Raw genomic sequence first — 17,110 nt, forward strand, 5'->3', positions numbered from 1 at the left:
TAATTAGCAATTAACACCTCAAATTATATTCTAATAACATTCTTTGCATGTTAAGAGGCACTAGTATTGTCCAAAGAGTAATGTCAGAACTTACATTTCTGAACTTTGCTGTCCATGAATCCATATGATCAAGAAGTTGTCTGTTCATAGTCACTCTTGCCCAAACCTATTAAAAATATGTTTAAAATGAATAATGAGTGAGGTAAAATCCTGCCAGAAATTAGTCATTTTCCTCCACTCTCAAAAATACGTGGAAAAAGATACCCGACAAAGAACTTCACAAACATTGACATTGATCTAATTAATACGTGATAATTTTCTTACTTCCCACTTGGTTGCTATTCATGCACAGATCCATCTTTAAAATTCCTTATGTTGGTATGTTTAAAGAACATTCTTGCTTTTATGAATAAAATAAGAATTTCATATTTGATATTAAACTGATGGTTACAGACTGTTGAATGTTCTAATCCAAGTGTATTTTATTATTTTTTCAAAAATTTATTTATTTGAGAGCGAGAGACAGCAGGGGGAGGGGAAAAGAGAGAGGGAGAGACAGAGAGAAGCAGACTTCCCACTGAGTGTGGAGCCCGATGAGGGGCTTGATCTCAGGACCCCGAGATTATGACGTGAGCTGAAATCAGGGGTCGAACATTTAACCGACTGAGCCACCTAGGCACCCCAAATCCAAGTGTATTTTAAAAGCAAGAGTTTTATATATTAAGTACAAACAGATACTTGAGATACCTTTTTATAAATGAATGCAGAAAAATGTTTTAGGCAGGATGGTAACATCAACTATGTGTTATAAAGAATAAAACATACAATATAATTCAGCTTTTGGTGCACAAAGTTAGATAGGAGCTTTTCCACTACTTAATGTGTGCCAGATTTATGTTTCTAGCCAGTAAAAGTGAAGATTACAGGGGTACCTGGGTGGCTCAGTGGGTTAAGCGTCTGCCTTTGGCTCAGGTCATGATCCTGGGGTCCTGGGATCGAGCCCCACGTCGGGCTCCCTGCTCAGTGGGGAGTCTGCCTCTCTCCCTCTGTCCTTCCTCCTTGCTTGTGCTCTCTTTCTCTCTCAAATGATAAAATCTTTTTTAAAAAGTGAAGATTACAGAAAAAAAAAAAAAGTTCCAGAAGTAGAAGAGACTTTCCAACAATCTACAATCGAAAATATGAAGTCACTTTTATTTTCCACTTACCTCCTCTGCGGCTTGTTTAGAACTGAGATCCGCTTCATCTTTGTTAGCACAGGGGGCCTGAGACCTACAGGCAAGTTGATACTGAAACTTCTTTAAAGTTTGTGCATAATCTCCCATAGAACGATTGTAGTTCCAGAAAGTAGGACTGGTGGAAGGTGAGGTAGAGTCTGGACTCCCTACAATGATGAATTTAAAGAGCATCGGTGTGCGCTGTGATAACTTTGACCTCCAGAGTTAGCTCACGAACACTGGGTATCTAGACACCCAGGCAAGGGCAAACGAGAAAGACAAAGCCCCGAGGGACTCTTCTCCTCCCTCGTCCCTGACATTTTTTCTTTACAGAACAGATTTGAGCTTGTGCTAAAAATTAAAAAGAATATTTTCTGAGCAACATCATGTGAAGAACTCTAAGTGGTTGAAAGTGTCTGTTTATTTTTGTTGTAAAATTCAGCTTGTTTCGTTCCCTAAGACTTCCAAATGATTCAGCAAGAAACAAAAGACACATTTCTTCAGGAAAGAAACAGGCTAACGAAGTTTCTTGCTTGAATTTTTAGTAGCTCTTTCTGAATGGGACAACTACAGTCTACTATTAATAAGCTACTCTTCGGGTCAGCAGCTACACTCGCTTTTCCCTGCACTACACTGCGTTCTTTATAGTCCATAGTAACTCCTGTGTGTATTAAGAGAGACTGCCGGTCACACTTCTAAACGCATACATTTACTCTCGGGAAATATTAATAGTTACATATGGGAACCTCATCCTCTAGAGGCTTCTACCAGAGTACTTATCACACTTTAAGGTTATAGTTTATCTTTTTACCCAAACAGAATTTGAGCTCCTTGAGGGCAGGAAGTATTATTTTTCCCTAGCATCCCTGTGAGCGGTGCTGTGGCTGCTCTGGAGAATTCTGTAGGCTTTGGGAAACTATCAGCTTGGATTTCACTGCCCGAACGGGAACTGTAATGAGGATGCAGGCCCAGGAGAGGTAGAGCTGGATTGAGACCCTTCTCTTACCTCTATCCCCTGTACCCGGCAGAGGGCCAGGAACCTCAAGGGCCACATTTTTGGTCGATAAGAGAAAAATCTGTCCACTGGCACCAGGAGATAACAAGGAAATTTGTCTGTCTTTGGTTGTACAGGGATTTAAAAATTATCCATTTTCGTATGGGTCTAGAATACCCATTTATACTACCTGTGAAGTCCAAGAACCTCCTAGTCCAGAAATTACCTAAGTTAGTTCAAGGTCAGTGATACTCCTTCGGCACTTGGCAGAGGCAAACAGAAAATTGCTCGGAGGAGACAAAGCTTCTGTCCAGATTGCCCAGGATAGAAAAGCACAGAAAAATAAAACCCTACTGCAGATGAACTCACCAAAAACAAATAAAAAAACTATAAATCACAAGAGGAAAACAGGGTTCCAAGCAAAGGAATCAAGACAAAAATGTTAGTATTTAATCTCCAAGAACTTCAGATAACTGAACGACTGGACAGAGACTTTAAAAGTTACGTTTAAAATGATTGAGATAAGAATTGAAAACATAAGAACAAAACAAGATATTCTAAAACAAATCATGCATGTTTTAAAGAGAACCAAGCAAAACCTTGAAAACTGGGGGAAAAAACACACACCTACAGCAAATTAAAAAACTCAATGAGTCAAACAGCAAGTTAGAGCTTAAGGGAGAAGCAAGCATCAGGGCAAACTGGCTAAAACAAACGGTGGGGTGAGGGGTAAAACATAAGAATGCCAAACTACTAAATGCGGAAGAAATGGAAGTACTAGAAAGTCTCCACGTTGCAACCACCACTGCATTAACTCATTTGGGAAGAGGACCATCACTGGATGCTAAAACCACTTGGTGAAAGGTTACTGGGGAAACAGGATGCACAAGTCTCAAAGTATTACACTACACATTGTTTATTAAATACAAAAGGGAAAGCCAAGGTTGCCATCATCTCGCCCAAGTGATCCAATTTAATGTTACCAATAAAGGGACAAAATGGTATCACGTGTTTCTTGATATGATATATTGAAAGGAGCACACCACCACCAACTTGGCAAGCTGTATCCGTGCCAAAAAATTATATTTAAACTGATTCTCATCTAATCTAATAACGAAAAATGACCACACAAATCCAAATTTGCAAAACAACTAGGCTGATCTCTTCAAACGTAAATGTCATAAAAAATAAAATAAACAAAAAAGGACAAATGTTCTACATTAAAGAAGACAAAAGAAGCGTGACAAAGAAATACATGATCCTTGAACCAGATCCTCCATCAGTAAAAAGAAGAGAAAAAATGCTGCAAAGGCCATTATTGGGTCAACCGAGAAGAAATGTGAATATGAATAATGCTCGTATCTTAAGTACGATAACTATGTTGTAGTTAGAAAGGAAAATGTTCATGTTCTTAAGGGATGCGTGCGAACTAATGAAGGATGAAGTAGCCAGGCAGCAAAAAAATGCATGACTAAAAGTAAACGTGACCTGGTTTCTTACTGTTGGAGAAAGGAGTTATAAACATGAAAAGGGAGGACGCTGGAATAAACCCTGTGTAGTTGGACTGGAATTGGAGGTATCAGTATGAACTCATGGTTTTTAATATATATAGATGGACAGATACAGAAATACATATAGGCGCCTGTGTGTACATATATTTCCAGTTGTCTGTTGAAAGGACCTAGAGTAACGACGTCCCATCAACAGTGACATATCCAGTGCCCAGACATTAATTTCTTAATATCATTCTCCACTAAGAGTCATCATGGCCCCTGGAGAAACAGACTGACTCCAGAGCTAGTGAAACAGGGAAAGTACAAGAGGAGCCTGAAATATCTTCGGGTGCTAGAAAGTAAAACAAAACAACAAACAAACAAAACAGAAGGCAGAGGATCCCACTAGCCCAATCTGAGACCATGTACCCGTCAGAATAAAGGACATCACTGGGGAGAAAAAGCTCTATCTCACAACAGAACGCCAACAAATAAATGTAAAAGCTGGCTGCACGACACGTCAATGTCCTCACCACCACTGACTTATACACTTAAGAATGGTTAAAATGGTAAATATTATGCATATTTTATCACAAAAGATGTTTAAAAAATGTAAAAGGGAGTAATAAAGAAGGAATGATGGAATTAGAAAGTCACTATGAGAACCAACATGGTAACAATCAGTTTTGAAAAGAAACTTGGGGCGCCTGGGTGGCACAGTGGTTAAGCGTCAGCCTTCGGCTCAGGGCGTGATCCTGGCGTTATGGGATCGAGCCCCACATCAGGCTCCTCCGCTATGAGCCTGCTTCTTCCTCTCCCACTCCCCCTGCTTGTGTTCCCTCTCTCGCTGGCTGTCTCTATCTCTGTCGAATAAATAAATAAAATCTTAAAAAAAAAAAAAAAAGAAAAGAAACTTGAAAGGATGTTAAAGCTACTAAGACAAATATGATGAGGAAGAGGATATTTATACCGCCTCAAAGTAGCTCCTCACAAAATACTTATTATTTACAAATTAATGTATACAAAATACTAAATTACCTAAAACCTACAGGTAATGGGTTAGAAGTATGGGGATGGACATAAATATACTAGGCAAACACGAACCAAAAGAAAATTAGTACAGTTGTGTTAATATCAGAGAAAATAGACTTGAAGGCAAAAAGTCTAAGAGATAAAAATAAAAGGAATGACCATGATGATATTAAGAATCCTGAATTTACATGCACTTAGCATAATTTCCTACATATTTAGCAAATTTGATGGAATTATGAGGAGATATTTAATGGAAGACAATCAGTGGGAGCTTTTAACGGACTTTCTTCCTAACTAATAGATCAAGTGGATGAAGATTAATAAGATAAAGACTTAACACCTTCAAGAAGTTTGGTTCAATGAACAAATATGGAGCCCAATATTTAGAGACTATGCATTCTTTTCAATATACCAAGAACCATTTATAAAAAGTGAACACAAAGCAGGCCTAAATGCAAGTCTTAAGAAATACCAAAGAATTGACAGGGTACAATTCACAATCTCTAGCCACAGCACAATTCACTTAGGGGAAAAATAAAAGATAACCAAGCCTTCATTTCGTATGTTGGAAATGAAAAGCAACACCAATCACTAATAATACTTCTAAGCAATACTAATGACACTTTTAAATAACTCCAAAGGATCAAAGAAGAAATAAAAATGGAACCCAGAAAATATCTCAATAAGACAAAGATATGTAGAGGGAACAACCTCGGTTGTTCTTTGCATTATACTCTAATAATTTTCAGTAAACGTGAAATACTTCAAAATTTAACAAGAAGAAAAAGCATGCATCGACAAATAACAAGATAATATTGATTTGTTTCTTTGACATTTCTGGCACTTTCAGGCAAAATTAAATTAAAAATCAATGGGGTTATTTCAAGTGACACAAAGAGCCATGGCCCAATAACGGACTTCCTCATTGTGGCCATACTTTAGCACCTAATGTGCTTTCTGTGAAAGTTCCTGAGGGGAAAAAATCATTACTTGGCTCAATAACCCAATTTGGTTTCAAATAATTGACTTTGTTATAATCAAATCCACCCCAAATAGATTAAGATTTGCTAACATTGTTTCCCAAAGTAAACTAAAGACAAGTTCAAAATGTTAAGAAAAACAGCAGCACTTCTGTAGTAAACCCATTCTCTCTTCATCCCTCCCCGCCACACCAATCTTCCCAAGGACCCAAAGGAGACAATGATCACTTCAATAACCTTTGCTATGCACTGCTTTAAAAACATATGACAGCCTCGACTTTTAAATAGAAAGTATAACTTACATTATATGAAAAAGCTTTCAATCTTAATGAAGATGAAAGGCTGAAGATTTCTCGTTCAGCTATATTTTACTTCTTAAATTTGGTGAGCTTAATTCTAACTATACAAAATATAAAACCAAAATATATTTCTCTCCTAAGCTATACAAGGTATGTTAGTAAAAAAGAAACATTTATGGACAGGTATCAAAATACTGAAAATGAGTTAAGGATAATTGTAAAGTAACACCAAAAATATGTACATTAGACTTAACAAAAAATATACATACATACCCAGCTTAACTCTGTGCTGTTTCTCTTCTTCACTTCTAAGAAAAGTATCCAAGGTTCGTAGGTCTGTCATGTAGTCTTCTTTGTCCGTAGGGGAATTATAGACAGTGGGTGAAGACCGGTAGCGTGATCTCAATCCACTGCTCTCCACTGGTCCAACAGTAGTAGGGTATGGAGAAGAAGGAGAGGGACTATAGCTTGCCAACTATACAAAATAAAAGAACTTCTTCTTTATTGAAATTTATTTGTTTGGGTTCTTGACTTTCAAAAAGTAATACAACACCAATTAGAATGGCCTGAATCCAGAACCATGACACCACCAAACGCTGGTGAGGATGTGGAGCAACAGGAACCCTCAATCACTGCTGGTGGGAACGCAGAATGCATGCACAGCCACTCTGGAGACAGTTTGGCAGTTTCTCACAAAACTCAACTACACTTAGCACAGGATCTAGCCATTGCGCTCCTTGGTATTTACCCAAAGGAGTTGAAAACTTATGTCTACCCAAAAACCTGCATACAGATGTTTACAGCAGCTTTATTATTTAATCGTCAAAACCTGGAACCAACAAAGACATCCTTCGGTAGGTGAATGAACTGTGGTACAGCTGGACAATGGAGGAGTATTCAGCATTAAATTGACATGAGCTATGGGGCACCTTGGTGGTTTAGTTGGTTAAGCATTTAACTCTTGATTTCGGCTCAGATCATGATCTCAGGGTCATGAGATCAAATCCCCCAAGTCAGCTCTGGGCTGGGTGTGGAGCCTGCTTAAGATTCTCTCTGGCCCTCTCCCTCTCCCCTCCACCACTCACTCACTCTATCCCCCACTCACACATGAGCGTTTTCTCAAAAAAAAAAAAAAAAGAAAAAGAAAAAAAAGAAAAAAAAGAAAAAGAAGTGACCTATCAAGCCATGAAAAGACATGGAAGAAATTAAATGCACATAACTAACTGAAAGAAGCCAATCTGAAAATGCTACACACTGTATGATTCCAATTATATGATATTCTGGAAAAGGCAAAACTATGAAGAAAGTAGAAAGATCAGTAGTTGCCAGGGACTGGGGAGGATGAAGAGGTAGGGCACAAAGGATTTTTAGGGCAATGAAATGACCCAGTTATGATACCGTACAATAATGGCGGATACATGTCATTATTTATTTGTCCAAAACCACAGAATGCACACCACCGAGAGTGAGCCCTAAAGTAAACTATGGCCTCTGGGTGATAATGATGTACCAATGTAGGTTCATCAACTGCAACAACTGTACCACTCTGGTGGGGGATTTTGATAGTTGGGGGGAGGCTATGCCTGTGTGGGGGCAAAAGGTATATAACATGTCTCTGTACCTTCCTCTCAGTGTTGTTACAAACCTAAAACTATTCTAAAAAATAAAGTCTATTTTTTAAAAAAGCAATATATGTATGTTTTAAAAAAATGGAAAGTTTGAAGAAAATAAGTCATACTTTTAACTCTACAACCTAGAGAGAATATAATCCCCTTTCATATTTTATGTTCAAATCTTTAAATGTACACAGCTATATCTATATATTTTTGCTTTTACATAATTGAGATAATACTGTTTAGCTTTATAACCTCATTGTTTTTTTATTTTCATTTTTTTAAAGTTAAATTTATTTATTTTAGAGATGGGGACAGAGAGAGAGTGCGTGCGCGTGTGTGTGTTGGCGGGGGCAGAGGAAAAGAGACAAATCCCCCTGACTTGGGGGATTTGATCTCATGACCCTGAGATCATGATCTGAGCCGAAATCAAGAGTTAAATGCTTAACCAACTAAACCACCAAGGTGCCCCATAGCTCATGTCAATTTAATGCTGAATTCAGACTCCCTGCTGAGCCAGAGGAGGGCTCGATCCCACAACCTTGAGATCACAACCCAAACAGAAACCGAATGAGCCACCCATGTGTCCCCTCGTCTTTTTTTTTTATTAAGTTAACCAAGGTTTTCCTGTAAAACCCTTTTTAAGTATTTCTTACTGGCTGTATAGTATTTCATTGTACAAATATACCATAATTTATTTTTACATTCTCTTATTCTAGACATTTGAACTGTCTACAATTTTTGGCCACTGTAAATAATGTTATGATTAACATCTTTGTACATAAATCTTTTCTTAATTTCTGAGGACGCCCTTCAGGGGATTCCTAGAACTGAAATTATTGGATCAAAGCATATGAATATTTAAATACATATTCCCACTTTATTAAATGAAAATGTTACACTAAGTACAATTCATAAGAAAGCTGATAGGAGGACCTATTTTGGTATATATCCATCAGCATTACTACTTTAAAATGTTTATTTGATACAGAAGAATTTTTAAAAATTTACATTTAACTTCTGTTTCCTTACACTTAATGAAGTTAAACACTTTAAAAATACAATTACTGGTCACTGTATTACCTATTTTATCAACTATTTACTCCATACATTGATAATTATTTTTACTGGGGTCTCATGATAAATTTATATTAGCTTGTGGGGCGCCTGGGTGGCATAGCGGTTATGCGTCTGCCTTCGGCTCAGGGCGTGATCCCGGCGTTCTGGGATCGAGCCCCACATCAGGCTCCTCCGCTATGAGCCTGCTTCTTCCTCTCCCACTCCCCCTGCTTGTGTTCCCTCTCTCGCTGGCTGTCTCTATCTCTCTCAAATAAATAAATAAAATCTTTAAAAAAAAAATTTATATTAGCTTGTGATAAATCAAGGATTAAAAAATCTTTTATTAGTTTAATGCTGTTTGAAAATAAAAATGTTAATCCTCTTCCACAATGGCGTGGAGCCTACTTACAAAAAATCCTTACACATGCTATGATGATATTTGGGCTGTTGTTTCATTAATTGATTTATTCTTGTACAAGGGGCATATTTTATGCATAATATATATTATTTTATCCTCTCAATAATAGGTAAATATTACTACTGTACTAATTTTAGATATGAGAGGCTAGGTAACTCACTCAAGATCCTACCAGGATTTCAATCCAGTTTTCTGACTATAGAATTTATGCTTTTAACGTGTTTTACTGGATCAGAATTAGCTGTCCATGCACTAGTAGAATGTAGGTAACTATTGAAGATGGGTAACAGGTATGTTTGAAAACTTCCATAATCAAAAGTTTAAAAGTAACTTGTTTCTTGAAAATTTAAAAGAACTCAAACAGCAAAATTTCAGGGCTCTAATATATTCTGCAGATATATTTGATTAAAATTTAAAATTTTTCTTCTCTATTTATTTAGGTTTTCTACTTCTTAGTCAATCTTGGCATTTTTCCCCTAGAAAAATAATTATTCCATTTCATTAACTTTTCCAAGGTATTAGTTTGGTCCAACAAATACTTACATAGCATCTATATTCCATACACTGTGCTAAGAAAACAAAGATGAATAAAAACACACAATCTTGGGGCGCCTGGCTGGCTCAGTCATTAATCGTCTGCCTTCGGCTAAGGGCGTGATCCCCGCGTTCTGGGATCGAGCCCCACATCAGGCTCCTCCCCTGGGAGCCTGCTTCTTCCTCTCCCACTCCCCCTGTGTTCCCTCTCGCTGTCTCTGTCAAATAAATAAATAAAAAACAAAACAAAAACACACAATCTTATACTTGAGGTTATAATCTAGTAGAAAAAGATACTTAATGTTACCAGCTTTATGTGAAGAGCTATTTGGTACAGATTAGTAATAGTTTCTAAGAAATAAAAATAACTTACTTATTCAAGAGTAAACTATAGTATTTTCACTAGATGAGTATTAAGTGACCATTAAACAAATTATATTTGGGTGGTAAGACTAGGAGTGATTTTTCTTTTCTCATGAAAATGAAAGCTATTTTTACATATCATATTTACCTATGGGTTACGAATTATCACTACATATACATTTCCTCATAATACTTAACTTGAACAAAATGTCCTAAATTCTGTTACTTGCCAAAATTATTATCAGGTAACCAGTAGTATGAAATTTCATTATAAAGAAATATTATGTAAAGAGTAAAGGAAGTGTGTTGATTTCATTTCCAGACATTCCTCATTTAACTAGCAGCTATAGAGATGTTAGTCTAACTAGCGAGAGCATCTGAAAATGTGATCATCCCCCCCTTCTAAATGATGTTTTTTCTCAAGATTTTGTTTATTAGACAGAGACAGAATAAGCAGGGGGAGCAGCAGAGGGAGAGGGAGAAGCAGACTCCCATGAAGCAGGGAGCCCTATGTGGGGCTTGACCCCAGGACCGTGGGATCATGACCCAAGCCAAAGGCAAACGCTTAACTGACTGAACCACCCAGGCACCCCTGATTTTTTTTAAGTAATCTTGACACACAACATGGGGCTCGCACACACAACTGTGATATCAAGAGCTGTACACGCTACTGACTGGGCCAGCCAGGTGCCTCTGACCATCTCTTTAATGCTCCTTTTATGTTCTTATGCTTCAGGCAGGAGCCATAATTTCAAATTTGTCAATTTTGCTTCTATCAAGTCCAAAAATGAGAACTACATCCCACTTTACTGTGGGAGTTGGAATGAAGGTTTCTAATCATCCTTTTCGAAAGGGGTGTCCATCCTCAAGAGTCCAGCTACCAACGCTTTTTAGCTTAGGAGGTAATCCAACATGATGAAAGCATTAAAATTTTATTTATTTATTTAGGGTTTTTGTTTTTTATTTTTTTTAAAGATTTTATTTATTTATTCGACAGAGATAGAGACAGCCAGCGAGAGAGGGAACACAAGCAGGGGGAGCAGGAGAGGAAGAAGCAGGCTCATAGCGGAGGAGCCTGATGTGGGGCTCGATCCCATAATGCCGGGATCATGCCCTGAGCCGAAGGCAGATGCTTAACCGCTGTGCCACCCAGGCGCCCCTATTTAGGGTTTTTAAAAAGATTTTATTTATTTATTTGTCAGAGAGAGAGCACAAGCAGGGGGAGCGGCAGGCAGAGAAGCAGGCTCCCCGCTAAGCAAGGAGCCCGATGCAGGACTCGATGCCAGGACCCTGGGATCATGATCTGAGCTGAAGGCAGATGCTTAACCGACTGAGCCACCCAGGCATCCCAGAAAGCATTAAAATTTTATAAGGATATACAAAAGTTTCACATAAACAAGCAAGAAAGAAGGCAAACATGAATTTAGAAACTAAAGTAAAAAATTACTATAGTCTCAAATAGGATGAAAAACCCTGCAAAAGATCCTAGATGGTGACCCTCAGTCCATTATCTTTGCAAAAGCTAATTTTTTCCCTTTTATTTTAGGATGTAGTATAAAGAACTTCTGACTAGGTATCAGGATCTGGGTTCTGTTCTTAGCTCTTATAACGGCAATTTGGGCAAGTCAATTACCCACTGTTCTTCAGTTCCGTCAGTGAGAAAATGAGGAGTTTTGACGCATTTGCTGATTTTCAAGGTAGCTCCCAATTGTAAAATAATGTGACTGGCCAAGAGAAAGGATTCATTACCTTGTTATAACCACTGATAGGAGAGTAAGTCACTCCAGGGCTATAGGAACCGCTGCCCCCTGATGACAGACCTTGCAGCTGAGGGCTATATCCAGTTATACAGCTGGTGGTGAACTTGGGGCTGGTACTGGGTGAACGAGATGGGCTATAACTCAACACACTCTGACCCTGAATTGAAGGAGAAGGTGGAGAGGGAGGGATTTGGGTTGCTGCCAGATCATGTGGAGGAGTAGTCTGTACAACTAGAAGGAAGGAAAGAATAAATAAATAAATGAGCAAATAAATGCTGTGTGTGCATGTATAAACAAAATTTCTATAAAAACAGATTTAATGAACGGAATCTTTTTCAAGAAAAGAGAAAGTAATAGGGTGACTTGGTTGTCAAATTACATAACGTATTATTACCTAAGGACACAAAGTAGTTGTTTACCATTTCCACAGATTTCAAAGTAAGAGACTGGCTTCAATGCGATAAGAGTTAGTCATTTAATTTTAACTGTATTTAAACAATGGAACAAACTTTCATGAGGCTGTTGAATATTATTTCCACTCAGTTTATACAAATAGGAATGATAATCTTTGGCCTTAAGACAATTTATTATAGACTTGCTTAATACAGTTGAACCAGATGGCCTTAGAAGTCCCTTCCAGCTCAGCCTATAAAAAGGGCAAATTAAATTGAGAAAGATTTATTGCCAACCTTTCCCCCACCTTTGCAAAGATATAAAACACTTACTAGCTGTTTTCAACCCTAAAAGTGTTTGCTGTCCAGGGCTGACGACCAGACTTGTCGGTGCCACAGTGTATTTGAAGTATCTCCAAAAATCAAATAAGGCGTTTAGGCTGAAGAGGGATGCAAGGGCAAGCTCTGGAAAAGAACAATATATTTTATTTATAAAAGGGGGGTAGAACATTTAAGGGGGGGACAAAATTCTTCATACTTCAGCAAGTTAACAAAATTGAAAACTATCTTCTTATTCCTTGTAACAGTTACCATTTAATGAATGTCTACTATATACAATGTTTATCACATAAATCTCTATTTAGGGCATTAACTAGTGAATTTCAAAATCTTATCAGGGCACCTGGCTGGCCCATTTGGTGGGGGATGTGACTCAATCTTAGGGTTGTGAGTTTGAGCACCATGTTGGGTGTAGAGATTACTTAAATACAAAAAATCTTTTTTTTTTTTTTTAAAGATTTTATTTATTTACTTGACAGAGAGAGAACACAAGTAGGGAAAGCAGCAGGCAGAGGGAGAGGGAGAAGCAAGCTCTGCAGCAGAGCAGGAAGCCCAACATGGGGCTCGATCCCAGGACCCTGGGATCATGACCTGAATCGAAGGCAGATACCCAACCAACTGAGCCACCTAGGCGCCCCAAAAACAAAAAATCTTTAAAAAAAATACGATCACTAATTCTTACAACCTTATACAATAAACATTTTCACCTTCACTTGACTAGAGAGGTCAAGTGACTTTTCCAAGAACACACAGCCAGTTCCTGAAGCCATGATTATACCTCAGGTATGCAGATTTCAAAACTCTTGCTTATTTCCTTGCCACACCACATTCCTATCACAGACTCCAGGTTAATATGTGTATTAGACTATGGAATTCACTCTGATGGCCATAAATTCTCTTCAAAATCAAGGACTACTGAAGAGCAGAGAGAAGCAGACAGAGAGGAAGAAACAAGGAAACTGAGAAAGGCATCAATGGAACAGAAATCTGGTTGTTCTTGAAAGGAGCAGTGGAAGGGAAGTAGGGAAGGCATTTCACCAAACCTTGTTTTTCATCATGGAACTCCAATGATTACCTGGAATTATACTGTTTAATTTGTTTCCTCTACTAAAAAGTTCCTTCCGAGAGGGCAGGGACCTTGTTCCCTTCTTGCTGTATTCCCAGTTTTTGGAACATAGTACATACTCGAATATTTATGGAATGCAGGAATGAGTACTAAACTGAATTAAACACGAATGCAGTTTTTCAATGGTAATAAATCTAAATCATAGTAAAAATTAATTACTTACCAATATACCAGAGGGGCCAGTATGTCACATTATAATATGAACTAATCAATTTTCCAGTCCTGAAAAAATTAGAAAGGCTTTTCAAAATCTTAAAAAAAAACAAACAACAATGACAACAAACACCCAAAATCAAAACAAACACCAAACCTGTGTAACCGACCACTGGCCTCTCTAAGTTTCGCTTTTTTTTTGGCTAATTAACTTACATTTCAGTATATATCATTCCAGCCATAGATACATTTAGGAGTCCCCAGGCTAAAACCACTTTCTTAGCTTCTGTTTCTTTTCTCATCTTGATGGTTCTGTCAATAAGGGAAGCACTAGGATTTGTCTCCCCTTGCATCTATTAAAAAATAAAAAGCACCAGAATTAATGAAGAGAAACGACTTCTCCATTGAAGAAACATGTGTCCTTTAAAAGAGTAACTAACAAACTGCACTTTTCCTTATCTTTAAAATGTCTTTCCAAATTTTTTTACATCTTACTATTATTATATGAAAAGGGAACCCTAAATTATAAGTTTATTGGCATCATATTGTAATCAACAGAGAACTGGCTCGTCACTTCAGAGAATACTTCCAATGAATAAAAATGTCTTATTTTGTATTTAAAGGATGGTGATTACATCCACAATTACTCTGTATTGTACTTCTGGAATATGTTACAAGGACTAGCCCAAGCGCTAATTTAAGAAACTCAAAATATCAAGCTTAGGGAGAAAATATTCCGTATTAGCTATAAGCCATTAGACTCTCCTCTTACATCTTCACACAGAAGCCATTAACTGCCTACCATCGTAAACAACTCTGCACTCGGGCTTTCGCACGCCAGACACCCTTACTGTGCTGCTTATAAAATGTAAGGACTGAAGTTTTATAAGGGTAAACACTCATGGTGTGAAGGGAATGAGAGCCGCTGGGGAGTGTGCAGTTTGGGTCCACATGGGATTTATATTTCCTTTGTTTCCCTAGGCCTCATCTCAGACAAACATAAGACCTTCCCATATCTAGAGTCGTATCCATAGAGTTCAGAGAAGCACCCTTCGCGCCTCCCAGTACGCGAGACAAAACTTTCCAGTCCCCAGAACTTCCCTCCCTGGATCTCCCGGCACAAACTTTAGCAACCCTTATTGCTTCTTTCGTCCTTCCACTACAGGTGATGGGACGCCTGGCCACACCCCCCTTTGGCTGAACCCTCGGCAGATCCACAGTCACGGAAATCCCACAGCCCGCGTGGACTCCACGTCCAGGAAGCACAAAAATGACCCCCAAAACGCACCATGTTCTTCGGCCGGAAGCCGCCGGCTCGCGCCACTCTCTACTGCACATGCGCGAAGCCAAGAGCGGAGGCGAAGGTTACCGGCTTGCGGGACTACAGTTACCGGAAGAACGAACTTTCTCGCGAGAAGAGGAGGGTGGGGGAGGGATGAGAGCTAGGAGCGTTACCAAGGAAACAGCTTTAGTGTTTGTGGCTCCCACTCTTCTGCGGGGAGAAAGCTGAGCAGCAAAAATTCAGACCAAGTTCTGAACCCGCAGTAAAAAGTAATAACTGTAACAAGCTGAATTTCTGTATATTAATATACTTTTAGCTTCCTTAGGGTATTTATGGACTCACATTTTCCAGCAGATTTTATTAAGCAGGGCAGCTAATTGCAGGGTAGAGTTTGTGGTAACGTGTCCAGACACCCATCAGCGACGACAAAGCATTTCTCACAAAAACAAGTGTTCTCATCCGACATAAATTCTTAAATATCCTTGTAATAAGGGTGCTGCCGTAGGAAGAAAGCCCCAAATGTGTTAAAGTTGCTAGTGGTTTTGAGGTTTTAAAAAAATCCAATCGTTACTTTTCTTGCATGTTCTTCGGAAGAACTTCTAATCCTGAGGAAAAGGTTCATCAGGGAGTTCAGTTTGATTTTGTTTAACAAATACAAACGCCTACAATGTGCAACTGAGCCACGCGCGGGGACGTAAAAGTGGAGTTCCCTGGTTAGTGTCTTGTGGAGTTCAGCCGGCTGGTGCACTAGAGGGGCAGGAGAGGTGGGGCACAGTGAGCCTGGAGGGGGTGCGGCTGGCAGGCTCCTGGTGAGCTTCCTGGAGGAGGCGATGCAGGCCTAAGGCACAGGGCCAACAGCCACGATGAGGAGAGCGTGGGGACCCGCCATTGGGGATGTGGAGAAATGTTACCCTAACGAAAACATCACGCCTTTTCACAATAAGCTAGTGGATTGTTACATCATGTACGTGTCAATGACCAAAATTTTTCCTAAGACGCACCTAAGGTTAAATAGAAGAAAATTAAGTTTCCTCGTGGTATTGCATATTAATGGAATCTGCAGGTATGCTATGCTCTTGAAGATCTAACAGGTTTTTTAAAACTGTGATTTTAATAATTTTTAGACTGCCTTAGCAGCATTGGTGTTTTGCTCTAGTTTTGGATTCAGTGATGAACTAACTCAAAAATTGTTCAAAATGAAAGGATTCAGTGTATAGTCAAAATTAGAATACCAGTTTCCTTCTCACCGCATAACTCTTTCCTAAGAAATTGTATACATTTGATGTCATTTACAACAGACACATCTTTTTTTTTTTTTTTTAATTTTAAGTAGGCTCCATGCTAAGCATGGAGCCCAAGCTGGACCTGAACTCACAACCCTGAGTTCAAGACCTGAGCTGAGATAAAGAATCAGAGGCTTACCAGACTGAGCCACCCAGGCATCCCTACAACAGACACATCTTTATTTCTTCTCTTAATGTCTTTAAGTTATTGTGCACTTATTGAAGACTTAAAAAGGAACACTATTATACATAGTGTTTTGCTGTATAACTGGCATTACATATTAGTTTGCAAGGGTTACCATAAAAAATACCACGGACTGAGTGGCTTAAACAACAAAAATTTATTTTTGCACAGTTTTGCAGGTTGGAAGTCCAAGACCAAGGCACCAGCAGAATTGGTTTCTCCTAAGGCCTCTTTCCTTGGCTTGAAGATGGCCACCTTCTGTGTCCTCACATGGCCTTTTTTTCCTGTGTCCACACACCCCTGGGGTGTCTCTTTCTCTTCTTATAAGGACATCAGTCATATTGGATTGGGGTCCTATCTTTATGACCCCTTTAACCATAATTATCTATGGTCTATCTTCCGTTATGGTCGAATCGGGGGTTATTCATTCAACATATGAATTTGGGGGAACACAATTCAGGCTATAACACGTTAGATGTGTGCGTGTCAATTTACAGTGATATGATACATACGAAAAGACTGAAAAAAATGAATGGATACCTCAGAGACTTAGATTTTCCAGACGTTAGAATTTAAAGAAAATATAGTACGT

At 38.6% G+C, this 17,110-nt stretch overlaps 1 protein-coding gene across 2 annotated transcripts in view; it reads right to left on the reverse strand.

Annotated features, from left to right (window-relative positions):
- Nucleotides 1-15,158, reverse strand: part of TMEM209 (transmembrane protein 209) — a 31,617-nt gene extending 16,459 nt beyond the window's left edge. Inside the window, exons 1-8 of one of the 2 annotated variants that reach the window (XM_026511112.4) lie at nucleotides 15,058-15,158; nucleotides 13,986-14,122; nucleotides 13,780-13,838; nucleotides 12,485-12,616; nucleotides 11,749-11,990; nucleotides 6,286-6,487; nucleotides 1,206-1,381; nucleotides 95-166 (exon numbers count right to left, since the gene is read on the reverse strand). In XM_026511112.4, the coding sequence (XP_026366897.1) occupies nucleotides 95-166; nucleotides 1,206-1,381; nucleotides 6,286-6,487; nucleotides 11,749-11,990; nucleotides 12,485-12,616; nucleotides 13,780-13,838; nucleotides 13,986-14,122; nucleotides 15,058-15,060 (1,023 nt within the window). In that variant the 5' untranslated portion in view covers nucleotides 15,061-15,158. Of the gene's footprint in view, nucleotides 1-94; nucleotides 167-1,205; nucleotides 1,382-6,285; nucleotides 6,488-11,748; nucleotides 11,991-12,484; nucleotides 12,617-13,779; nucleotides 13,839-13,985; nucleotides 14,123-14,894 lie in introns of both variants that reach the window. The other variant, XM_026511118.4, reaches the window with a different exon arrangement.
- Nucleotides 15,159-17,110: the final 1,952 nt, after the last annotated feature.

The sequence above is a fragment of the Ursus arctos genome, unplaced genomic scaffold (genome assembly GCF_023065955.2).
Source record: "Ursus arctos isolate Adak ecotype North America unplaced genomic scaffold, UrsArc2.0 scaffold_3, whole genome shotgun sequence".
Taxonomy (NCBI): domain Eukaryota; kingdom Metazoa; phylum Chordata; class Mammalia; order Carnivora; family Ursidae; genus Ursus; species Ursus arctos.